The sequence below is a fragment of the Trachemys scripta genome, chromosome 8, assembly GCF_013100865.1.
Source record: "Trachemys scripta elegans isolate TJP31775 chromosome 8, CAS_Tse_1.0, whole genome shotgun sequence".
NCBI lineage: Eukaryota > Metazoa > Chordata > Testudines > Emydidae > Trachemys > Trachemys scripta.
In genome coordinates, this window is record NC_048305.1 from 75156495 (window position 1) to 75184124 (window position 27630).

At 40.8% G+C, this 27630-nt stretch overlaps 1 protein-coding gene across 4 annotated transcripts in view; it reads right to left on the reverse strand.

The window, feature by feature from the left end:
• The window catches only part of FNBP1L (formin binding protein 1 like), a 97017-nt gene extending 70258 nt beyond the window's left edge, over nucleotides 1-26759 (reverse strand). For 2 of the 4 annotated variants that reach the window (XM_034778398.1, XM_034778396.1), the window contains exon 1: nucleotides 26553-26759. In XM_034778398.1, coding sequence (XP_034634289.1) covers nucleotides 26553-26576 — 24 coding nt within the window. In that variant the 5' untranslated portion in view covers nucleotides 26577-26759. The remainder of the gene's footprint in view (nucleotides 1-26552) is intronic. The other 2 variants (XM_034778397.1, XM_034778399.1) reach the window with 2 other exon arrangements.
• Between the last annotated feature and the right edge of the window lie 871 nt (nucleotides 26760-27630).

Consider the following 27630-nt stretch of genomic DNA (forward strand, 5'->3'; position numbering starts at 1 on the left):
TACATCCTGAGGGGAGGGCGGTCAACTAGTGACTACCTGTTCCCAGAGACTGGAGATCAAAGGCCCGACTGTATAAGGAACAGCTAATTTGCTCAGCCTTGGTTCTGGTTACCGAACTAAAGACAGATATGAAGTTGTAACCACAGGGAAAACCCAGTTGTGGAGTTTGAAGGACTGAGACTTACTAGAGCCCTATGTTGAAATTAGTGGTGATCCCCAGTAATCCCTTTTAGGTTCTTTTATTTGCGTTCTCTGTAATGTTTTTACCTTAACAATAAACGTGCCAGTTTAGAAGGAGATGTGTGGTAACTTGTAACTGTATTGCCAGCAATGTTCATAGCCTTCAGAGAGAGAGAGAGAGTGCAAAGCACAGGCCTTTTAGGCAGACTGGCTTGCTGAGGATATTGCACTGTAAGGCAGGGAGAGATATGCAGCCTTAAAACCCCCAGTCAGAAGGGAATGAAACGCAGGTCTTTGCCCAAAAGAGGTGACACCCAGGAGCCAAAAACCTTTAAGTGGGTGCCCTTAAGCGACCACAGAGGGGAAAATACAGGTGCAGTTATCTTGAAACTGACAGCAACCAAAGAAAGCCCTTACTTTGCCAGCCACTGCTATCAATGACTAAGCAGATTCCAGAGTTAAGTGGACCATGGAAGACAGTATCATACTAAATGCATGGAAAGATATTTGGCACAATGTTGTAAATATCTACTTCACCACTGTCACAAATCTAATTGAACGCCCCCTCTTGGGGACTCATAAGACACTGAAACCCCCTGTGCTTTAAGCCTCTGCTGTCTGAACAGAGGGCACTGCCCCTAGCTTGGAGTCTCTAGGCTCTCTGAGGGTGCAGACCTTCTATCTAGCACCCCACCTCCTGAGAGATGAGTATCACGATGCAACGGCCTAGCCCCCAGGTATCAGTACTGACCCCTTGGGTTCCCCTGTAGTGTATATATAGTCCATCCCAGAACTCTGGCCCTGTGGATACTCTGGGTTCACAAATTAACTCTTCAAGGGCACGTGACAGAAACACCACATAAGGTACACAAAGACTTTGCACTAGATCCCAAAGTACCACTGCTTTTTATTTAATAGGACAAGATACAGATCTATACAGAAATAAATCCTACATGCAGTTCCCTGCCTCAGTTTCCTCACCACTCTCAAACATTCTTTGGGCTGGTGGCAGCGTCCTCTGGGAGGTGTCTGATATCCTTCTGATGCACTTCGTGTCTTGACTTCTGAGCCAGGGAGCCTCTCTCCCCCAGGTCAGTTTGATTTCTCTGACTCTTAGCTGGCCCCACAGCTCAACTGGTCCCACTCCCTGCTATGAAAGCAAACCCATCTCTTCCCCTTTCCTGCCCAAAACTTCTCCTCTTTCTCTCTCTCTCTCCAAAGCCTTCTGCCTCAGACTTCTTTTTAAACCCCTGCTTTATCACTTACATCTTTTTGTTCTGTTTGGGGATTTTCCACTCTCCACTTCCCTCTCCCTGCAAACAAGCTGGATGAAGTAACCTCTCTCACATTCAACCAACCCATTTGTCATTCAGCTGTTTCCACCTGAATAGGTGACTGACCATTGTTCCTGATCTGGCAGAGGTGTGCTTATTACTCTGTCAGCAATGGTGGATTCTACATTTACATAGACACATTCAACGATGCAGCAATTTTCAGAGTAACAACTTCATATTATCAACTAGAATTCATAAACGGTATAGATAGATTCCCCAATTCATCATAACATCCCCTCCTTGAATTTAGCCAAACTACAATCCTGAATCATTGTTATTGGGTCCCAGACTAAATATGTTTCAACAACAGGAGGCAAGCAGACAATATGCACTGTGGGCAGCCCAGCAGACAATAGAACCTGGAGTATTAATCCCAGGGGAAAGTGAGTGAAATGACTCATCCATCTGTAAATGAGAACAACACTCACCTACATCATAGTGAGGATTAACCAATATTTGTACAGTGCTTTGAAGCTGTAAATCACTAAAGACTGTAAGCACTAGGTGTTTCTAAAATATATTTCAAAAAGGTTAGTAAGTATAAAAGAGATCCTCACATTCTTTTTGAAAGAGGTCTCCTGTTGTCAATTAATACAAATTAATACAAAAATTCTTAACTTGGTTTTTGAGTTTCCAAATGATCACATTTTCTATTTATGCAAGAGGATTTTTTGCTTGGGTTTGGGGGAGAGGGATTAATATGAAGCGCTTCAGAATGGATAGGAGATGGTCACATATTACATACTTTTCAGCAACCAGCCATTTTTGTTTGCCAAATTTCATTTCTTTTTCCTGTTTAAAGATTGTTCTTGCTAAGTGTTTTAAAAGATTATTCTTCTATATGGAGGAAGAGACAACCCACTTAAAAAAGCTGTCCAAGTGGTTTAACATAACATATTTGATCTTCCCCTGCCCCAGAATCAGGTTTGTCAGTATTTGCTTTCACATCAGCAGAAGGCGCGGAGGAGAAAAAAATAAGTAATTCTTTAATTGGCATGCTGAGATTTGATAAACAATGTTTTTGTACAAAGCTGAAGTATCTCCACTATCCAGGTCCAGAATGAAGCATCTGGCGGAATCTGAGGTAGGAGTGAAACACTATTAGTCCCCGGATTTGAACATCTCTTACCTTATTCTTTTAACAATATTTCCAGAGCTCCCTTTCTTTTAAGAACTAAATCTTCTCTCTAAAAATTATTTTATGCAAATTTGATATTTCAGAATGATATAGGGACTTCTGGAATTTTCACATTAGGACTCATTTTCCAGTTTTCATTGCCATGAAGTAACTTCACTGTTCTGTAAATTTGTTACAGTCTGGCTTGCAGGAAGAACCATGTGAAGGCCAGGTGGTGTACAAGAATAACACATACCTAGTGGTATTACAGTAACACATTTCTTATTAACATGTTTCCTGTGGAAGCAGGAATCCAGAGAGTGCATGTAAATTTCAGCATGCCCTCAGCCACATTTTTATTACTGAAATAAAACCAAAAAGTGATGATCCTGGTAGCAGTCACAGATAAGAGTTAACAAATCTTATTTGGAAATACTGAGAGAAATGGCTTAGACTAGAAACAAACATTATATTCCAACTTGGAAAGTGTTGTTCTTTGTCTGTTGTTTTCACCAATTTAAAATCCCAATTTTTTTCCAAATGAGATTCTGTGTATGCAAAACCCATTCATGTCACGAGTGCCTGCAGTTAATGCTCATGCATTTTGCATTAGGAAATTATGCTGGAAATCCTCACTTGGTACCAATGCATTAATATTAAAAACTCATTGCTGTGTCCGGAATCAATAGAATTAAAACGTCTCTTTTTGTGGCAATCTTTACGTTGGTTGTGGGTAACACCTGTACAATATAGATCAGCATGAATCTAAAATGTATTTATTAAACACTTCACAGAATAGGCTAATATCTCTTACAGTGAATGAAGGGTCACTTAACGAATCAAACCATTCATGTACACAACAGCTAGTAATAGGAGAGCGATTTTAAAAATAATTTAGTGAACATACTCTCTAAGCTGTTGTGAGTTTTAGCTGTTACTATTAGAAACGGGCAATTTTTTCCCAATGATTTTTTTTCCCCCACTGAAAAATGCGGATGTGATGTCACCACAAAATTTTGCAAATGTGTGTCAGTTTAGCCAAATTGTTCTGGTCACAATAACAAAATTCTGAAAAAAACTGAAATGTTTCAATTTTTCAATTTGAAATGATATTTCATTTTGAAATTCCCTTTGTCTTTAAAAATACCATTTAAAAATGTTAACATTTGCTCCAAATCTAAAAGAAACATTTTGTTTTAGGTCAAACAGCACATTTTGTTCCACCCAAAACAACATTTTTTCAACTTTCAATTCACTGAAAATTTCAAAAAAATTTAATTTTCAGTTCAACCCAAAATGATTTTCTCTCCCCCTCCCCCCCCCCCCCCCCCCCAATTTTTGGAAGAGCCAGCAAACCAAAAAAATCCATTATTGCCCAGGTCAAATTACTATCAGTACCTCTAGTTGTATTCTTTAAGCTATCACATCTTAATATTACTTGGTTATGTTAAACATAATGGTACCTTTAAAAAAAATTAAACTTGTATTAAATGTTTTGATTAGCTATGTCTCTAGCAGTATCCACAAAATGAATGTAAATAAATCTCAAACCAAGAGACAGGCTGAGTAAACTGACAAACACATCCATTTCCCATGATGAGATTATAGCTTCACTAACTTCAATAGAAACCAGACTGCACAGATCACAACGCAGTGGGCCTGTCAACAGGTCCCAAAAGACACCTTTGATCTAGAAGCACATTAGAGTCCGAAATAACCACCAGACTAATTTTTACATAATACAGATGCTGGAAGAACTGTTTTTACAGTACAATAACAAGGTAGCTGGTAGAGTGTTTAAACAAAACCAAGCAGCTGCTCAAGTACAGTAGCAAACAGAATACTGAATACTAATGAACCAGTGCTGTGAGAACAACAAATATACTATAAAAGCTAGCACTGAGGTGAAATCAAGTGCCTGAAATCTTGGCAGAAACACTGAATAGATAAAGCATTTTTAAAAGGAAACATTCTTTTTACTTGAAATTTTCTGCAATTTTTTTTTCAGTACGACTCCAAGACAAAAGGATATTCAATGTGACATTAAAGGATATGATAAGCTGCTGGTACTTCTGCACTGTTCCAACTAAATGAATACAGTGGCATGAGCCCTACTTGTATCTAGGATAGCCAACATTAATAGGACATTATTGGGAACTTATTTTTGCCCCTACTCTGTTAATGAAAATCACCTTAAAAGCCTGAAAATAAACCCCAATCTACTGATTTAAGTCCTGTATAAGGAGTCTCTAGGGAGAAGGTTTTCCATTTTTTCAGTGACAAAATGGTGTATTATAAAGCAAAAGAGAATATCCAGAAGACATTCCCCATCAGACTGGAATAATTATGTAAGACTACTGAAACATCAGGCCTAAGACCATTTGACAGAATCCTTTAAAAAATGTTATGTATTGTTTGTATCATATGGCATAGTAGATAAGCCATTGTTTTTATAATCCCAATAGAAGGCCATATGTGTCACAGAGCTAAGCTGTCTGCCCCCTAAAGAACAAAAGGGGGTTAAATACATACTGAAAAAAAATTATTTTATATAGCAGCTGGCACCTCTGTAATTCAAATTTATCAAATGCCCTCTACATTCCTCCTAAATTCAACTTTAGAACTGGCAGTGTCAAAAGGGGGTCAATAATAGCAATACATCATTATAAATATTGCTATTTAACAAATTAAAATTCAGCTAGTTAATATCATATTAATCAAGTAAAAACTATAATCTCAGAATTAAATATAAAAAGTCAACTATGAATATCTGCAAATCATTTGTATTAAGCCAGTTATTCAAGTGTATTTTGTTTGTTTTCTTGATGGTACTCAAGCATATACATAGTTCAGTTTATTCAGAAAGATTCCTAGAAAAATCCACGACAAGTCCCTGGCACATGGCAACTCAAAGAAACTCATCTATTTTAGATACACAGCAAGGAACTTCTTTGGCCCACTCTCCCTGGCTAGATAATCAAAAAAGCAAACAAGTCATCAGTATAAACAAGCAGTTTGCCAGGTTTTTTGATCACTGAATCTTGGTACATGGAAAAAGAAACACCAAACTCAATTAATTAAACATGCTAGAAACTACACAGAGCCTTAACGGTTTAGATATGTGTATTTAGAGACTGCATAAGACAAAGTGAAGGGAAGGAAATAAGTGTCAAGTATTGGTATATAAAAGGTCATTAACCATACAAAATTCAAGAGAGATCAAAGAGTAAGAAAAGAGGTAACAAAAAAAGGTGGGGTGGAAATAGGGGTGGGGAGGGAGAACACTTCTAAAAACTAAAGCGTGGCACAAGAACAGAGAAATGCTGATAATTTCCAGCAAAGTGCAAATGAATGTGACAAGGAGAGGTCAAATGAATATTTTGTAAGTATGAAGAAGCTAAAATAAAATCTAGTGGCAAAAATGAGAAGGAACTCAGATGAATAAATTCAATGTGGTCTTTCTTGGTGTCATGAGACAGACAGAATTCTGAGTCACTAAGCAGGAAATAATATGGCTAAAAGCAATTAACTGTTTAATACCCTCCCACCTTGCAGGGTCCTAGAGCCAGGCTTCCAGCCTGAGCCCAAATCTCTGTACCCCTCAGCCTAAGCCCCATGAACCTGAGTCAGCTGGCATGGGCTTGCCGCAGGTTTCTAATTGCAATATAGACGAATAAAGATGGGAAAATAGCATTCCCGATAAAAGGGTTATGTAAAATGGCCCTACAGTCAGACTTGGAGCAATCCAATATCCTGGGTTGTCGGTTTGGAGAGACAAGAGCTTCTATTTAGGCAGCAGATTTAAAACAAACAAAAGTAAGTGTGTCTTCACACAACGCACAGTCAACCTGTGGAACTCTTTGCCAGGGGATGTTGTAAAGGCCAAGACTATAACAGGATTTAAAAAAAAAACTAAATAAATTAATGGAGGATAGGTCCATCAATTAGCCAAGATGGGCTGGGATGGTGTCCCTAGCCTCTATTTGCCAGAAGCTGGGAATGGGCAACAGGGGATGGATCACTTGATGATTAACTGTTCTGTTCATTTCCCCTGGGGCACCTGGCATTGGCCACTGTCGGAAGACAGGATACTGGGCTAGATGGACTTTTGGTCTGACCCAGTATGGCCGTTCTTATGTTCATGTTTTGGGTCAGGTAGATGGGTGAAGAGCCTCTCACTCTTAAAAAAATATAAAAACAAAGACTGGTGAAATTTGTTGTTAATGTTTATTGACTCCTTCCCCTTCCCATAGGGCCTAACCTTTGAAGATGATACACAGAGCACGTACTCTTAGGATTTTCCAGTCAAGACCAATGCCAAATCAATCACATAAGAGACAGGACTAGAATTTTAAAATATGTATTATTCCTGCTCTATAGCTGAAAAACTGGATACACTAATTAACAAAATAATCAAAAACTGAGAACAAGGAAAAACAGTTTCACATTGGGTATGGGATGGACATATAATTAGTAAACAGTAAATTTGTAAGCATCTAGAGGATAATAGGCTTATAAGGAATAGCTAACATGGATTTGTCGAAAACAAATCATGCCAAATCAACTGAATTTCCTTCTTTGTCGGTGTTACTGGCCTAATTTATGGGGGGAAGCAGTACACATGATACATTTTGATTTCAGTAAGGCTTCTGACACAGTCTCACAAACATTCTCATAAGCAAACTAGGGAAATGTGGTCTAGATGAAATTACTATAAAATAGGTGGAAAACAAGTTGAAAGATGGTATTCAAAGAATACTTATCAACAGTTCACTTTCAAACCGGGGGGACATATCTAGTGGGTTCCCACAGAGGCCTGTGCCAAGTTCCATACTAGTCAATAGTTTTATTAATTATATGGATAATGGAGTGGACAGCATACTTAAAAAGTGTGTAGATGACACCAAGCTGGGAGGAGATGCTAGCACTTTGAATGGAATGGATTAGAATTCAAAACCACCTTGATGAATTGGCCTAAAATCACCAAAAAGAAATTACATAAAGACAAGTGCAAACTACATTCACTTATGAAAGAAAAATCAAATCCACAATTACAAAATGGGGAATAACTGGCTACACAGTACTACTGCTGTAAAGGATTTGGAGGTTATAGTGGATCACAAATTGAATGAGAGTCAACAATATCATGCAGTTGTGAAAAAGGCCAATATAATTCTGGACTGTATTAATAGGAGAGTCGTATGTAAGACACCGGAGGTAACTGCCCCACTCTACTCAGCACTGGTGAGGCCTCAACTGGAGTACTGTGACTAGTTATGGGAACTGCATTTTAAGAAAGATGTGGACAAACAGGAGAGACTCCAAAGGAGAGCAATAGGTTTTTTTCCTTATTTTAGTGTTTCTTCTTTGTACTTTTAAATAAAATGATATTTTGCTTTAATGCAATTTTAATCTGGATTTGATCATTAATGTTGAGATCTGTCAATCTAAGTCACTGTCTATGGCCCCCATCACAGTACAGTCTGAGCACCTTGCAATCTTTAATGTATTTATCCTCACAACACCCTTATGAGGCAAGGAAGTACTATTCTCCCAATTTTGCAGTTACAGAACTGAGGCACAGTGACTTGCCCAAGGCCTCAGAGGAAGTCTGAAGTGGAGCAGGAAATTAAACTCGAGTCTTCCAAGTACTAAGCTAGTGCCCTAGCCACTGGACTATACTTCTTCTCAGAGATACTGATACTGGCTGAATTACCCAGATCCAGAGAGAAAAGACAGGTGGGGCACAAAAGGGTACTGTGCGTGAGAATGGAGATGGCACAAATATTAGATAGGGGTCCATCAATGCAATGCAAAGGTTATTTAATATTTTGGAAGGGTCAAATCCAGCCTCAAAGGCTGCGTTAGACAAATGCAGGACCTCAGCGAGGATGAGACTGTGAAGTGGAAAATAGATACAAGAGGTCTTTCTCCCAGAGCCATTACAAACAAAAAAATCATCTGTTCCTGCTCTTAGTCACCACCTGAAGGCCTAAATCCTTTGTTTAGAGCATCACAACTTGTTGCTGTGGAAATAAGTATTTGAGCATCATGGTACAAACAAAAGATTAGGACTTGTCAGTCAGGGAAAAATCAATGGGAGGCAAGCTAAGTCGTCTTCTGGTTTTAATTATTTTTATTTTTATTGAAGGATTGAGATACTTATTTTTCCCTTTATATTTCATAAACCTACCTACGGTATACTAACTCAAGTTATTTCTGAGCTATTAAAAAAACCTCCCACAGTGATTTTCCTGGCAGTAGATTAGTCAAAATCTCTTCTTTCCCCCCTCTATCCAACACTATGCCATCTTGTCTAGATATGCTACTCTTCCAGGAATTCCCGTCTTCATTTTTTCCTAGATTTACTTTGACCCATTGCAAAGGCTTTTAAAACCAGCTATTTTCTCTAGGTTTAGTTAAGTTTGCAATATCTTCTAGATCACATTATATAAAAGAGTTATAGTCTCCTGAAATATTACCATCTAAAAGTTTAATGAATTAATGAGACACAAGGAGCATATGTTTTTGCAAACAGTCAATAAAGAAGAGAAACAGAAAAAATGTGTTTAGTGTAGTTTTGATGATAAACCTAACATTCACATATAAATCATTTGAACTTAACAATTTTTCAACATGCATAAACACAAGCAGTGACCTGTATTAATATTCTGGACTAGCCCAGTATCCAGCAATCCAAGCTCAGAAACCTCTGACTTTTTTAATACAAAACAATGACTTAAAATCACAAATTACCAGTAATTCCTGCAGATCAGTGTGATGCAGTACAGTAACTATGATCTACAGCAGTGGTGAGCAACCTGCAGCCTGTCAGACCGTTCATTTACATTTGCACAGCTGTCTGCAGCTCCCAGTGGCTGCGGTTTGCCATGGAGCTGCAGTCCAGGCCTGCACCACTTCCCGCAGCTCCCATTGGCCAGGAATGGCGAACCGCGGCCACTGGGAGCTGCAGACAGCCGTGCAAATGTAATCAAACAGTCTGGCAGCCCGCCAGCAGATTACCCTGACGGGCTGCGTGCAGCCCACGGGCCGCAGATTGCCCACCACTGATCTACAGGGAGTGGCAGCCAATACGCCAAATTTAAAGCTCAGGATACAGTTGTGCATCTTACCACAGAAATACATCCCGTGAAAATGTGTTTTATAATATTAAAGTAGGCAACATTATCCACAAGTGTGCATCATTATTATTATACCCACACAGCATCTGCACATTCCATTAACATGATGTTTTATTCACTTTTCTAGAGGATCTGATCTTAAAAGATCTTATGCAAATGTTAACATTAAGCAAGTAAGTAGTTCTAATGACTTCAGTGGAGCTACTCATGTTAGTAAAGAACAAGCATAAGCATTTGCAAGATCAAAGCCATAATAAAGACAAGACCTAAGCAAGACCCCTGAAGTACCCCACTAAACATGCCCCTCATAACTCAACCCTGCTGTTTTATCACTCTTTGCTTATGGTCTTTCAGCCAGTTCTCAGGCCATGTTTGGTGCTAATCTGAATTCATGCTGAGGGTAAGATTTTGAGTCATAACATTTTACTAAAATCCAGATACTATGTATCACATCCCCTTTCAACCACTATATTTTTGTCATTCTTTTTTAAATAGCAGTGTTTAGCTTTAATCTTCCTTTCTCAACATTCCTACTATGTTATCACCCACTCCTGAAATACCTTTGCTAGTTTCCAGTCTTTTACTATACCAAATTCTAGCTTCTTGTTTAGCTATCTAAGCATTCCTAAACTACCAACCACTGACAGTCATATAACTAGCGGACAGAGGAAAATTAGTGAAGGACTCTGTCCTATGCTTGGATTGGCAGCAATTACTTATTATTTATGTGCCACTGTACTTGGTGCTGTAAAAGACAAAAATTGCTTCTGACAAGTGGTTTCAGGTAGGAGCCAATCATGATACGTGAGTCATATCTGCATGTTCAAGCTGAATACTTATGCATTATATAACAACATATTGGATTCTTAGAGATGATACTGTTAACATGACATAATATGAGTAAGGAGTTAAAGTCCCAAAGTTTTCTAATACCCTTCTCTTTCTTTGTTTTGCTGTTTCTTTTTCAAGCAGGCTGCACCTATTCCTGGGGTTGCTTTTCTTTACTGGTGCAGTCTCTTTCCTATGTACAGTAGTAGCTACATCTCCATTGATGTCTCTTTTATAATCTAGAAATGTATTACAAACATGTACGTTGCTAAGCATCCACAAGTCCTCTTAACTTCAGTAGACGTTAAACTTTGAACCTCACAGGATCAAGCCCTATCTGTCATCTGGGTATTTTGTTTGGTGCTGTCTCCTATCATTCTAATGAGCTTGTCTTTTCTTTTTTTTTAATGCTGAAACAAAAGGAGTCATAATATGGCAGCACAGTAACTTTTTCTTTCCAATCTTAAATCTGTTGGTCAGCATTTTGGTGTTAGTAAGCAGCATCTGTTTTTCTGTACATAACCCTTATGTAACAAAAATCTGCAATCAAAAATATGTGGAATGTAATTATTACTTTTTACTACAAGAGTTGACGAACACACCTTTTAAAATATCTGTCCTTTTTTGTCAAGTTACTACCATTTTATTGGTTGGTGTAGGGTTGTTTTTTTCCCCCCTTCTCTCTCTCTCTCTCTCTCTCTCTATATATATATATATATTTTTTTTAAGATGGAAAACAACTTGTTCTTAACATTTTGACCAAAGATCTTAAAATAAAAGATTATTAATGGATACTGAGACATTTTGTCAAAAAAATTGCTTTCACTGAATCCCACTGAATCCTAGATTAAAGAAAATTAAGAGGTATTTCAGGACCCAAATTGCTGAAATACAATATTGTAGAGGGGAGATTGTTAGAAATATATGATTTTTCCAAATGTGATGTGATGGCTCTAGAAAGCCATGCTTTATTCCTCTTGACCTCTCCCTCAACCTCCTGCATCAAGTTAACAATCCTTTTGGAGCCTCTCAGTAGTATTTTTGAAACAGTGAGTTCACTACAAAGCAACGTAAGAATGGTCCTTTCTCCAATGGACTCAGCTTTTGCTACACTATGATATCAGCCTAGTAGAGATGACCAGAAGGAAATGATGAAACTAAAAACCTATTTACATCCCCCTAGGTCAGGGAACGATTTTATTTGTGCTCTTCTAGATGGCCAAATGTGTTTGCACTTTCCAAACAACTATTTTATTATTATTTATATAGTGCTAGAAGTGTGGCAGGCACTATAGCTTTCTGTTCAAAAATTACTCAGATGTAACAGCAGCAGGTTACTGAACATGGATCAATGTCAAAGTCAAACCTTCCCCAATTATTGATTCCTTGTAGCTGTTCAATAAATAATCACATTAGGAATATTAAAGATAGTTATGTGATTACAAACAGAAAGAAACCAATGAACTAATTTTTAAAAAAACAACAGTTGCAAATGGATGAAATTACATCTACATATTACAGAAGAAATACTTTTTATACACAGGAAAATCAGGTTAATAAATAAGCCCTTATTGACTTTTACATAAAAACAAGCTATAACTTAATATCATCATGAACAGAATCTCCGCTCCTAGTCTTACACATCTACTGCTCAGGTATTCAAACCATTTCATAATGAAGACCACATCATAGCACAGAGATTGTGTAAGAACGGGAGGACAAACACACAGACCTCTCCTCCTATTCAAAATTACATACCATCACTGTGCCTGTTACAACTGCTTACATGGAAGAATTATTAGGAAAGTAATATTTTTTAGCTTCTTTCAATACCATCTATAGAGCCGTGCAAATCTGCAGATATTCGCTTCATAGCCGCAAACCATTTTTGCGAATGCAGCTACAACCGCGCAGGGCTCTACTCACCGGTGGTGCCTGGCCCGCGGCATCCGGCTCGGGCAGCCCAGGGAGCGCAACGTGCTTGGGGCCAGTGGCCAGCAGCCAGTGGCTGGGGCTGGGCAGAGTCGGGGCTGTCCAGCACCCGCTTGCTGTGCCGTTTCCAGTCCAGCAGCTCAGGCCCCTTGGGCAGTGCCAGCGTTCCCACCATGGCCTGGCCCAGCAGCTCTGGCCACTCTCCCAGTCCCAGGCCTGGCCTGACGGCTCCTGGGCAGCAGGGCCCGCTCCTGGCCATGGGGATTGGAGTGGGCAGGGCCCCAGCACCCTACTCCTCTGCCCTACTGTGATGCAACACACACTGCTGCTGCCATGTGCCACCGCTCACAAGCATAGCACATGATGTGGCACCCCTTCCTCCAACCCCTCCCCTCCATGATGCCCCTTCTCCTTGAGACCCTGCCCCTGCGCTGCCCCTTGCCCCCAGTCTCCACCCTGCAAGACCTCGCCCCCGCCTTTCTCCCCCCATCACTAGTCCTTGTGAGAGGGCTTGCTGCTGCAGGTGTGGATACAGGTAAAACCCGGCTACCGGATCCGCGGATGCGGATCCATATATTTTTATATCCACACAGAGCTCTAACAATCTAGCAGCTAGAAACAAAGAAAGGAGGCATCACCTGAAAAATCAGCTCTCCACAAGCTACCAGCTATTGCTCAATAAACCACAGTTGGGAAGTGATACTTTCATGTCCATGAAGTAGATTTGGACACCCCAATCATCAGGAAGGAGCTGTACCACCTAAAACTCAAATGCTCCTTTCCTAAGGTCTTACAGAGTAGTTCAAGATCTTTTCACACAATTGTCTTTCATTAGCTCAGCTCTAAGCCAGATCCCCTAACTGAACTTTGATAGCATGTATAGAAAATGACTAGAGCCCGGTATTTTTTCAAATACAAAATTACATGAAATAAATTGAAAAAACAGCAAACAAAACAAAAAACTCATCCTGCAGCAGAGGCTCCTGTCCCATGGGGCATGGTCCAGCCCCCCATTCCAGGCATTGCAACTTGGAGCATGGAGCTGCAGTGCCACTCTGGTTTGGCCTGGCCATTCCGCCATCATGACAGGGCGACAGTCGGGTCAAATTTGAGTAAGTGGCTTTCTGACCTGGCACACAGGGATCCCAGCTTCATTCTCTCAAGTTTGCCACCATGACAGAGGGGTGACCAAGACAAACCTAAGCAATGTTCCAACCCTTTTCAACAGGCTGCAACACCCAGAGCAGAGAGCCACGCCCAACCCCAAGGGAAAGGAGGTGCCACTGCAGAGTGAGTCCAGGGTGGGCTTGTTCTACAACCTCCCACACTCCTGGGGGTGGGAGGTTCCTGACCCAATCCTTCCCATGCAGATAAATGAAATAACTCAAAATTCCTGAAAAATAAAACAAAACTATTAAAAATAAAAAGAATTTCATGGGGCTCTTAAAATTGCCTCATGAACTGTCCCATTCCTTTCCTATGATGTATCCATGTTGCCACACGTCAAGGTTTCTCAGTACATACAGCTAACACTCCACACTCTATCACAACAAACGTATAGTAATTTGTCATACAATGCTTGGAAGGCATTAGTCATTTATAGTAAATATGGAATTACAAAAAAAAAATCAGTTGAGTGCCAGCCTGCGTCAAGTGAATTTGCTCTATACCTCCCTCTTAAACAAATACTTGATAAGTACAAGTGTTAAATGAACAAACAATACATACCAAATGATACACCAACTTTTCACTTTAATGAATAAAATTTGCTATACACTAATGTTTGATGAATACTGTAAATAAACATCTTTTAAAATGGTAGTCTATGGAGTAACTAGTTAGTTAACATTTACAGCATACTGCTTGATTTATTTGTACAAATGATAAAAAAGGATCCAAGTAAGCAAAAGTTGGGAGAAAATAACATTTTACAATAATGAAAGAAATTTAAAATAGCTTTCACTTTATTTCAATTAGGCAATAACTCTGATCATTGAGATTTAGAAAAAAAAAAGAATTTGTTGCCCTTAAATTTAGTTTCCATTATTTTAAAAAATGTTCAATTCCATATGAAACGAAAGCTCTGACCTGTAGTAATAACTAAAAATAACAACACTCTGTACTTATATGGTGCCCTCCATTAGAGGATCTCAAACCACTTTACAAACATCAATGAATTAAGCCTCAAACAATTATCTGAGGAAGGGAAATATTTCTCCCATTTTACAGATGGAGGCAAAAAAGTTAATTTACTTACCTAAGGCAAATAGGAAGTCCACAGCAAGCTAGAAACAAGATTCAAGTTTCCTTACTCCTAGCCCAGTACCCTAACAACAAGACAATACTTCTCCCTCAGAGGAAGTAAAGAAAAAAAAAATTCAATTTTGGATTGTAAACCACAGACTGAACAAGTAACTGCCTAGAGAAGATGGGTTCCCAGTGTGCAAAAATACAATGACAAGGAGCAGCTATGACCAGTTTGGATACACTCACGTGACCCAAGTCATAGGGCAGAAGCAAAGTGACCATGACAACAGGAGAGAAGAAAAAGAAAGCTATCCAAAATCTCTCATTTAATTGTTTCAACATTCACTGCTCTATCTAGGAAATGTACAGGCAAACAAGAACACCTGAATATAAGCCACTACTAATGTATTTGCAATCTGCTGCGTCACCCAAAAGGAATTACGATCTTGTTGTTACAGTTTTATTCCAAGATGAGAGTAAGTACAAAGAACAGCCAACAGTTTACATTTATGGGAATTAACTGCAATAAGAGTCAGTGTTGAGGGTCAGCATTTTAATGAAAACCTTCTGTTTTCATTATTATAAGACGTTATTTTCTCCTCTCTTTCCTCTCCGCATACAGTTGGAAGCACTGACATGTATCAGAAGATGAATCCATAAACTTTCTGCCAAGACAGCACTGGGACTGGAATATGTAATCTCACTAGAGGCAACTGAGGCAAGCTGATTGGAATTTCAGCCTTCACTGAACAATTTGTTTTCTAACACAAGGAAAAAACTGAACATGTCTGGCCCTCTCACAATTTTTCCTACCAACAAAAATTGTACATCATCATAAACAATCTGTGTGCATGCATTATGAACAAAATAGTCTGAAAAAGTTAGAAGTGTTAGTATATGAACTTCCCTTCAATACAGAATTACTGGGATAATCAATGAATGGCTTCACTGAATAGGCTAAGAAGCTGTTCTGCTAATGTCACAGAGAAGGCATCCAACTACTACACAATATGCACTAACCTAGCATCAGGATTAAACACACAAATGACTCTTTAGGGCAGGCCCTTTTTTCTAAGTTACTACCTTAATTGAGTGTATCTGTATCTTTAGCCTCCACAATCAATACCATTTTCTGTTTTTCAAACATTTGTTAGAAGATTGTTTCTGCTTCCCCAGAGAATAACTGTGTTGTGGGCTGCTAACAATCTCCAAACACAGCAATTAAAAGATTGGTGATTGAGACTATGGGCAAGTCTCTTTTTCCCCTCCCACAGTTGTGATGGTGTAATTTGCACTTCCAAAGAATCATGTCCCAGACATCACTATGGGCTGGTCTACACTGGGTAGGAGGGGGGGAGGAATCAATCCAAGATACGCAACTTCAGCTACGCAAATAGCGTAGCTGAAGTCCAAGTATCTTGGATCGAATTACCTGGGGTCCATACGGCGCGGGATTAACGGCCGCAGCTCCCCCGTCGACTGCGCTACCGCCGCTCGCTCTGGTGGAGTTCCGGAGTCGACGGTGAGTGCGTTCGGGGATCGATATATCGCGTCTTAACGAGACGCGATATATCGATCCAGGATAAATCGATTGCTATCCGCCGGTACAGCGGGTAGTGAAGACGTACCCTCTGACAGGATTGCTCTTTGAAGAAATCCTCAGCATCACTGAGATAGGAGGCCTTGTAATTTCAGACAACCTCCTGCTATTCTCACTCAGAAAATCAAACTGGAAGTAGTAGCATTTAGACTCTCTTGCGATAGCCAGCTCTCAGAATTGTGAATAAGGACTCTGGCAAGGAAGGTAGAGACATTTTTTCCAATGCTAAGCATTCCATGGCACTCCAGGATTTGTAACATCCTATGTATAGTTCCATGGACTTCCTTGAAAATCAGCCAGATTTCCAAATCCATATACATTCACAAGGCTTCATAAATAAAATCAGGAACAGATGTAATTCTAACAGACATCAAGTGACTACCAGTGTTTCAAATTGGGTGGGAGAGGAATCTAACAAGATTCTGAAAGGGATACACAAAAATATGCACACATTTAGTCAACTGACAGCAGAAAATCCCTTAGTTGAACATCTATGGCAGTATTTTTGCCAACTCAGAACATAAACTGATGAAAAATTTTGGGGCCAATGACTCACTCTTCCTGGAAACAGTAGTAAAAAGGGTCAGATGCTTGTGAATGAGACAATTGCTGGAAAGATACAGACAAATATTATTTCTAACTAAAACAAAATGCTGTTGGAGTAATAATTGGACCTGTGGGATCTTCAGCATGAAATTTTCTTCTGATGTTTTCATTACTGGGCCAGCAGAGGGTATGGCTATGTCTACACTGGCACTTTCGTCATTAAAACTTTTGTCACTCAGGGGTATGAAAAAACACAACCCTGTATGTCCAACTAAAGAGCATCACTAAGGAGCTACTATTTAGCACTCCTTGGACAGAGAGAGGATGCAAATGGAGGCATGGGAGAACATACTGAAAAATATCTATAGGAAATCTGAACAATAGATGAAATAGTGTTCTTCACACTGTATGTGTGAACATACTAGCAAATCAATTCACAGCACATCAAGATTTAAAACTAAAGAAAGGAAATCATGCTGCATGATATGACTGAGGCCAAGAGCTCAGATGGATTCATAAAAGAATAAAACATATGGAAAATGAGACTATTCAGTTACGTTGCATAGTATATAAAACTGTATGAAATACAAACCCTCATTCTTCAGAGCATCAGCCAACCATTAATCAATGAGGTTAGGAAGAAACCTCTCAAGTGTGCAGATTACTCTATGCCTGTTCACTATGGGGATTCTTGCACCTCCTTTTAAGCATTTGGTACTGGTCTCCATCAGAGACAACATGCTGGACTAGACACAACTGTCATTAGTGTGAATCGGTATGACAAATTCTTATTTGCCTGTTTGCATTTGTCAGAAAGGTGATAGTTCCAAACCCACTTAATAATAATTGATAAACAAACACTTTCTTTACTGGAAATGCTTGCATGAAGAAAATTTTAGGCTCATAAAAGTCAGATAAAGTACAACTATATTAATTCACAGTAACAACTGGGAGACCCATTGCTAATTAATGAATTTTGAAAATTAGCAAGTAGGGACCAGATACTGAGAGTTAAGGGGCACCTCCAATTCTCACTGATTAATGGGAGTTGCTGCTAATCAGCACTACTCAAATGACCTCAGCCAAAGCCCACTGAAGTCAATGAGAAGATGCCTATTGACTTCAATGGACTTGATCAGACTCAAAATCAGGTTAACCAAAGAGAAGTACATAGCAGTATATACTTTGTTCATTTATTTGGTCAACTGTAGTTCATTTTTAAATTATGAAAATACTTAAAAGTTTATTTCACAATGTGTTTGGCACTTTCCTAATATGGAAGGAGGCATGAATTCCTTCCCCAAGCACTCACAGCAGCATACTAGTATATATTCTATAGCATATTCTAGAAAAATGATGAAGTTTTAGTAACATAAAGGACCTTATTCCAGCTTGTGTTCTTAAATATTTGCAAAGATGGGGAAAATGCCTAGATTTAGTATAGATTAGTGAGGTTCGAATTAATATTTTTCTTCTGTTACTTTTTACACCTAATAAAAAAGGCCCAGTGTTAGACCTTTTTTTCGTTAATGAATTTGCAACAAAAACAAAAGCCCTGATTGTGCACTGCGCTCCATGTGGGCAAACCGCTATGCCCTTGGACTTCATTAGAAACTCCCATGTCTCTGAAGCTCACTGCATGATTGGAACAGAAGTGAGCACATAGAAAGATATTTCATATTTAGCTTAACTGAAAAAAACTCCAAGAAGAAAATTAAAATACAAAAATATATAAAAATAGGTAACTTGTATGCTTTTGTATGTCATAGAGGAGGAGAATTCCATATGCACAAAAGCATGCTGAAACATTACAGTATAAAATAAGGTCTAAATATTTTCAATAGTTTTCACTCATTATGAATAGAGAGTCATTTAACAAATGAGGTTCTACCATTTCCAAACATTTCAGCAAAAGCAGCTAATAATGAACTATCACCTCTCTATTTTCTTCTTGGATAATGTACACAGCAGGCATGAAACAATGCAAGTTATGCAAGAAGATGAAAGTAAAATTATACCTAACAATGCTGTTTTTAACAATTAAGGCTCTAGACCTGGAAAGACTTAAGTACACGATTAACTTTACACACTATGGGTAGTCTCACTGAAATCAGTGTGTAAAGTTAAGCATGTGCTTAAGTCTTTCCAGATATGAAGCCTAAATGTGTAACCATCTCACAGCTACTGAACTGAGCATGAGCTCACTACATACACAATACGCAAATTTAAAATTTAGTTAAATCCCTGAAAAATATATTTGCTTTAATAAAATAGCAGCATTTTTCATCCTATAATAAAATATAGCAGTAATACTTTGTCATTACATGTTATCTTTTGTCAGAGGATCTCAGATTTACAAATATTAATTAGCCTATATGTAGTAGGTATTTGTCACATTTTACAGATAGGGAAACTGAAGTACAGAGTAATTCACACAAGGACATAAATAGTGACAGCTAGATAAGTTGGGAACAGAACTTAAGACCTTCCTACTCCCTGTAGTCTGGTCTAACCATCAAACAGTGCATCCTCACCAAGACAGAATGACAAATAATATTTTAAACTTTGTTAAGACACGTGCATTTGGAATATGCTGCAGGGGTGACCGTAGAAACAAATACACTAGTGAGAATAAGGCTATTCAGGGAATAACACTCTTAAAAATGGATCAGAAACTTGTAACAAGATATGTGAGTGGGGAAATAATGGAGATGGAGCAACTTTTTATGCAGCGTGAAGAAAAACTGTAGAAGAAAGTAGTTCTATAGATATGTCAGCTTAAACTCACAAGCCTTTTTACTATTTTTGGTGCACATTATTTTAAAGGAATGCTGTCAAGTAAGAAAAATGTACACATATATGTAAGCACTAACACACAACAGGAAGTATTCTGTTCAGCCAATACACACACATTTTTGGTGTGCTGAGGTAAAAAGTACCAGCAGAGTATTTCAGCCCACCCAGACGTGCATATATTACTCGAGACACACAAACTCTGGAGAGAGTTGTACTTATAAAATGGTTTGTTGGCAAAAAATACCCACATTTAAATAATGTAGAAAACATTAATCCACCAAAAAAAAGTTCTAGTTTAGTATGTCTGATACAGCTACAGACTATGAAGACTATTTTTAAAAAATTGTAAATGTATGATGTACATTTAAAACTATAATTGTATAATCTCTAGTATCAAATAAATACAACACAAACATAAGGTGTGATGGTTTGCTTTTGTTTTAATTCCCTAAGACTTCCTCTCCAATTCATCATCTCTACCTACCCACCACTATTCTTAAGTAATCAGAAGTAGCATCAGGATTTGAGAAGAGAAGCCACTTTCCAACTACCCATGCTACTCAGATTTTTGAGGGTAGCAGGACTTCAAACAATAAGCAGCAAAAGAAAGAGATCCTATTCAAGTATGGGGAAAAGAGTTAAGGGAATTTTAAAACACCACACACATTAAATTGCATTTGTTTAATAAAACTACAAAATTATCAAAGAGATTTATATTTAAAAGTGTTATACATCCATGTGGTATAGTGATCTAGATGATGAATAGGCTGTGTATTCCCTTTTGCTCATGTACAACAGCTTTATTTCTGAAAATTTCCCATTGTTACTAGCCCTGGTGCAAGTACTAGCAAAGGCAAGACTCCAGGCAGCCACATGAACTTTCAGTACTGTTTCATCTAAACCTGCTCAGAGCAGGTCTATACAACAGGGTGGATAAAACACTAGAAACAGCAAGTGCCCTGTTTACAAGTCATCACTACCAGTGACTATTGGGGCTGCAGTGGTGTTAGCAATAATCAGAAGATTTTTTTTTTAGAAAAAAGGCTAGTGCGCACATGGTCAATGTGCGTATTCTGAGAGTGACAACTGTATGGGTTCTGGACCTCTATGGGTCAATCAGTTCATCCCTTTCATCCACTGCTTTATCTATATATAAAAAGATACCATAAAGCAGTGGTTCTCAAACTTTTGTACTGGTGACCCCTTTCACATAGCAAGCCTCTGAGTGTGACCCTCCTTATAAATTAAAAACACGTTTTTATATATTTAACACCATTATAAATGCTGGAGGCAAAAAGGGGCTTGGGATGGAGGCTGACAGCTTGCGACCCCCCCCCATGTAATAACCTCCTGACCCCCCCTGAGGGGTCCCAACCCCCAGTTTAAGAACCCCTGCCATAAATTTTTCACATCTGCCCCTCTGAAGCTTAACAAATATTGATCTTTTTTCTTAAATGTTTTTAGCCTAGATTGAAGTGGCTGTTCTCATAAAACACTTTAATTTATGTTTTGTCTTATGTCAAAACATCTTTATTTTCACATGGAACTGATATCAGAACAGGTTAAGGAATAGATGAAAGATGTTGCAGTCAGCAGCAGGAACACAAAGCATTGCTTTGGTAGTTACACAGAACGAAAATGGATGGTTTGTTTTTTAAATATACATACATATCTATTATTGAGCATTTTAAAAAACACTTAGAGTCTATAGAACTTGCACCATTTAATAATGAAGCTCTGTATCCTTAATAAGAGTCCTTACTCCATCTCATGTTTTGTTATTGTAAAGAGGCAGAGTACTCAGCTAAAACAAACAATTCTGTGAATTTTGCAGATGGGTAAGAATGGCAGGGTCAAACTCTATGCTTAGAAAACTTGACAGCGTTCTTAAAATTAATGCACATGAACAATTAATGGATTGCAAAATAACACTTAATAGGTAACTGGTAAACTTTAACTGTAAGTTTCCTTGGCCATATCAGTTTATCTTTCAACTGATTTGCCTGCCTCCTATGTCCAAAATGCTGGTCATTCAAATAAGTACAATTTCAAGATCCACTTCTTTCATCTATGCCCCTTTACATGTACGATGAAGGCAATCTTATATTCAATACTCTGAAGGTTTTGAGTACAGCAATTTAACTGTCACTCACAAGTAGAAGGTGAATCTCCTTGAGAAATTGCCAAAATACACAAAAAATAAGTCGATTAGAATTTGGCTTTCTAAAACACCTTATAATTGTTTAGGAGCTTACACAAGAAAATTCAGTGTCCTCCGAACCCAAAAACCCCTATTTTTCCAAAAGTACAAAAAAGCTGAAAGCATTAATCCGTAACCTCATCTGAAGATCTGACCTACAAATTTTATTTTATTTTTTGCACAGGTGTGAATTCAATTTAGTTATTTGTGCTGTTAATATGAATTCTATACATAAATTGCTATTGTTAATAAAATTACAAGAACTTTCACTTATATTTTTTGCTTTAGTTTGTGAAGGCAGTGTAGCAGCACTGTTAGCCTACTGTTAGTAGGCAATGAACCAATATTATTATTATTATTTGTCATTTGTATTATCATTGTGCTTAAGAGCCCTAGTCTTGGACTGGGGTGCCCCATTGAGTTAGGTGCTGCACAACTATAGAACAGAAAGATAATCCATGCTCCAAACTGTTTTCTATCTAAGTATTGATACCTCTCAAAGAGGTGTCTTATCAGGAATACAATTAACATGTTACACTATCACATAAACATCCCAACAAATCCCTTGTAGTCCATTTAGCATAACAGACCAACTATCAGATTGGGGGATAAAATGAAGCAATACTGACTAAACTTCTTCAAACTATAAAGGTCTAACATTTATTTTTCCAGTAAAGTATTTTTACCAGAAAAATTGTCTCTTCATTCCACATTCTCTTCTTAAACAAATAAATCAGTATATAGTAGGGGTGTCAATTAATTGCAGTTAACTCGCACAATTAACTCAAAAAAATTAATCGCAATTCAAAAAATTAATCGTGATTAATCGCAGTTTTAATCGCACTGTTAAACAATAGAATACCAATGAAATTCATTTAATATTTTTGGATGTTTTTCTATATTTTCAAATATATTGATTTAAATTACAACACAGAATACAAAGTGTTCACTGCTCACTATATTATTTTTATTACAAATATTTGCACTGTAAAAATGATAAAAGAAATAGTATATTCACCTCATACAAGTACATAATGCAATCTCTTTATTGTGAAAGTGCAACTTACAAATGTAGATTTATTTGTGTTACATAACTGCACTCAAAAACAAAACAAATCCAAACTTTAGAGCCTACAAGTCCACTCAGTCTACTTCTCGTTCAGCCAATTGCTAAGACAAACAAGTTTGTTTACATTTATGGGACATATGTCTTCTGGAATGGTGGTTGAAGATGAAGGGACATATGAATCTTTAGCACATTTGTCACGTAATTATCTTGAGACACTGGCTACAACAGTGCCATGAGAACGGCTGTTCTGACTTTCAGGTGACATTGTAAACAAGAAGCAGGCAGCATTATCTCCCATAAATGTAAACAATCTTTTTTGTCTGAGTGACTGGCTGAACAAGAAGTAGGACTGAGTGGACTTGTAGACTCTAAAGTTTTACATTGTTTTATTTTTGAATGCAGGGTTTTTTGAACATAATTCTTCATTTGTAAGTTCAACTTTCATGATAAAGCATTACAATACTTGTATGAGGTGAATTGAAAAATACTATTTCTTTTGTTTTTTACAGCACAAATATTAGTAATCAAAAATAAATATAAAGTGAACACTGTACACTTTGTATTCTGTGTTGTAATTGAAATCAATATATTTGAAAATATAGAAAACATCCAAAAATATTTAACTAAATGGCATTCTATTATTAACAATGCAATTAATCATGCGATTAATTTTTTTTAATCGCTTGACAGCCCTAATGTATAGTAATCATTATCATCGTAATACCTACCTCTACATATGACAAAAGGCATTTAAAATTGGAGAACTGAGCCCTTCTAAACAATAGGATTTTTACCCTAAAATTTCCCACCATTGCAACCACCACTGTGCCATTTGTGGTAACAATGGTGGGCACTCTAGTGTAGAAAATGTACCATATCATGTTGATTCATCCTGAACTGGGTTAGACATCGTGGTACTTAAAATACTGGTGGTTACCTGGAGCCCTGTACACACTAGCAGTCTCTCTACAACAGAAGTGGGAAAGCTATGGCCCGTGGGCCATATCCTGGCCACGGGACCGTTCTGCCTGGCCCCCGAGCTCTTGGCCCGGGAGGCTAGCCAACGGCCCCTCCCCTGCTGTCCTCCCTTCCCCGCAGCCTCAGCTCACTCGCTCCGCCGCAATGCTCGGGGCAGCAGAGTTGTGAGCTCCTGGGGCAGTGCAGCTGTAGAGCCCAGCCTGACCCAGTGCTCTGAGCTGCGTGGTGGCAGCGGCGGCGTGGCCCGGCTCCAGTCGGGCTGCATGGCTGTAGCGCCACCAGCCACCAGTGCTCCAGGCAGCGCGGTAAGGGGACACGGAGCAGGGGGGGTTGGATAGAGGGCAGGGGAGTTTGGGATGGTGGTCAGGGGGCAGGGGTGTGGATAGGGGTCGGGGGAACAGGGAGTTGAATGGGGGCAGTCAGGGGACAGGGAGAAGGGGTGGTTGGATGGGGCAGGGGTCCTGGGGGGTCCCCATCAGGAATGAGAGGGGTTGGACGGGGCTTGCGGGGCTCCGGGGGCGGTCAGGGGACAGGGAATGGGGGTGTGTGGATGGGGCAGGGGTCCCGGAGGGGCTGTCAGGGAACAGGGGGGTTGGATGGGGCAGGAGTCCGGGGGGGGGGGGGCAGATAGGAGGGGGGGACAGGCCAGAACCCCCTCCCCTAACTGGCCCTCCACACAATTTACGGAACCCGATGTGGCCCTCAGGCCAAAAAGTTTGCCCGCCCCTGCTCTACAACTACCATTAGCAGAATTAAACTGCTTGTAGTAATGGTGGAAATTTTTACAACAAAGATGTAGTGTGGACACATAGGAGAGGCTACTGCCTGGTTTGCAGCCATGCACCCTTTGTACAAAAAGTACCACAGGAAAGTAACAGCCCTATACTCTGTATTATGCTATAATACTTTAGGTCATTATTTTAGAATAATTGTACATAGTGAGAGGACACACCTCAAAATTATTTGCTTGTGGGACTCTCCTTTTTTCAAAAACAGTGAACTGTTCTGGCAATTATGTGCCATCAATAGGCATGTATAGATATAGTCCTCTCTCTTCAACCCCCCGTTTAAGTAACTAAGGTTCTGATCCTGCAAATACACATGAGAGTAGCTTTACGGATGTGAGTTGTCTCCAAACTGAATGGGACTGCTCAGGTGCCTAAATACACTCAGGATCAGACTTTACTTACATTACTCACTAATCTCTCTTCTTCACCACAGCACCTCCTGCTATCTACTGTACTGCTAGCCCATCCCCAGCAGCTCAGCATTCTCTGAGTCCCCTGACACAGGATACCAGGCACAAACTGGAAAGACCTTTTCACCCCTTTCCTCACTCACCAAAAAAAACTTGTTTGTTGATATACTGTTGTGGCTTACAAAAGACTATTCTAAAGGTACTTACTGTCATCCTCAATGCCATCTCCCCCCAGCTGCCCCTCATTACCATTGCCAAGTCACTGTAGTGATGGGCACTAGAAATTCGGATGCTGCACTCTCCTAGAGCCCCATCAATCGCCATTTCCACACACACCATTACCCAGCACCTACCCTATTCCCATCCCAATATCCAGCCACCAACTCTCACGCTATCTCCTATCCTTATTCCCCTCACTGCCCATCCCCAGCCTCCCCTTCCCATCCCAATCCCCCTCCCCAGTCCTCCTCACTGCCCATCCCAACCCCCCACCCTGGTCCTCCTCACTGCCCAGCCAAGCCCCTTTCTTCCATTCCCCTCCCCACTGCCCATCCCCAACCTCTCCTTCCCATCCCATCCCCCTCCCCATTATCCCCATCCCCCTCCCCAGTCCTCCTCACTACCCATCCCCAACCTCCCCTCCCTATCCCAATCCCCCTCCTCAGGCCTCCTCACTGCCCAACCAAGCCATCCCCTTCCTATCCCAATCCCTCTCCCCAGTCTTCCTCCCCTCCCCATCACTCCCCACTATTCCCTTCTCATCCCAATCCCTCTCCCCAGTAATCCTCACTACCCATCCCCAACCTCCCCTCCCTATCCCAATCCCCCTTCTCAGTCCTCCTGACTGCCCAACCAAGCCATCCCCTTCCTATCCCAATCTCTCTCCCCAGTCCTCCTCCCCTTCCTATCCCAATCCCCCTCCCCATCACTCCCCACTTCCCATTCCCCTCCCCATTATTCCCTTCCCATCCCAATCCCTCCCCCCAATCCTCCTCACTGCCTGCCCATCCCCAACCTCCCCTCCCTATTCCCCTCCCCAGTCCTAATCACTGCCCATCCCCAACCTCCCCTCCTTATCCCCCTCTCCAGTCCTCCTCACTGCCCATCCCCCTCCCCATTATCCCCTTCCCATCCCAATCGAGCCCTCTTCTTCCATTCCCCTCCCCACTGCCCATCCCCAACCCCCCCCCCCCCCCCCCACTTCCCCCCGCCCATCCCCAAGCGCCTCGGCCCGGCTGCCAAGGGGCGGGAGGGCCATGGGCCTGTCCCTCCTCTCGGCAGCCGAACAAAAGCCCGCCAGCCCCCGGCCCCGCTCCCCCGCGAGCCCCTCGGCAGACTAGGAGCGGGTGAATCCCAGACACAATGAGGCGCCAGCAGCGACTCACCCACAGCTCCGCGCCCCAGCTCATGGCGGCTCCGCGGGCAGCGCAGGCTGCAGAGAACGGGGTCCGGGCTGGCTGCACACGGCCGGGGTCTCCTCGGCGACCGGGGCAGGACGCGAGGTAGCTGCGGCGAGTCAGGCTGCGGTGGCTCCAGCGGGCTGGGGACAAGGGGAGGGGGAGCCGCGGAGGAGGCTGGGAGAGGGGCGGGCCCGGCTACGGGGGAGGGGAGAGGCCGCCGCTCCCCAGGGAGGCCCGGGAACAAGGTCAGGGCAGCGCTACCTCCTCCCGTAGTACGGCCCGTGGAGGAGCCCTAGCCCAGCCCCCTAGGGCTGCTTCCAAGGGGGCCCACTATGGGAGGGGGATCGAGGGCTCCTTCCTGGGGATCCGGGGTCTCACTATGGGGGGTGGGGGTCTGGCGGTGGAAAGGGGGGGCTTCCTCACCTCGCCCCCCCCCCGGAGGGAACGCCCCCCTGTGGGGAGTCTCGCGAGCGGGGCTTTTAAGAGGGGGTAACTCTCGGGGGTCTCGCTTTAGGGGAGTCTTTTAGTGTGGAGGGCGGGGGAGCAGGTCGGGGTAGATGGGCTGGTGCCCAGCTTGAGGTGGGGAAGAGAAGACTCGCTCTCCGGGGCTGAGCGCCGCTCTTCCAAGGCTTTCTCTGGCCGCGGACAGCTGGCTGCCTGCCCCTGCCCGCTCAGGAAACCTCCTGCTGTAAAAGCCCGGAAGAAAGAGCCCCTCCCTTTTTCTCCTGTGCTGATCCCAACCCAGCCTGTTCCCAGAGAATCCAGGCAGAGGGAGCGATACAATACCATACAGCCATTAGACAATAGACAAGTCATCATGCAAATAAAGGAAGTTAAGTGGGATCCTTACAGAAACTTACTGCTGCTGAGCATTGAACTGGAGCTGGGAAATTATGCCTGACTCAGTAAGTAAATATAATACATGAGCACAGGCGTTATGTAATATTTCGTCTTATGAACAAGGAAGGGTATCATGTCATTACAGATACAGCACGATTTTTATGAGTATGTCACCTGACCAAGATGTTCCCCTTAAAGCTTTGTACCTCGCTATAGGCCACAC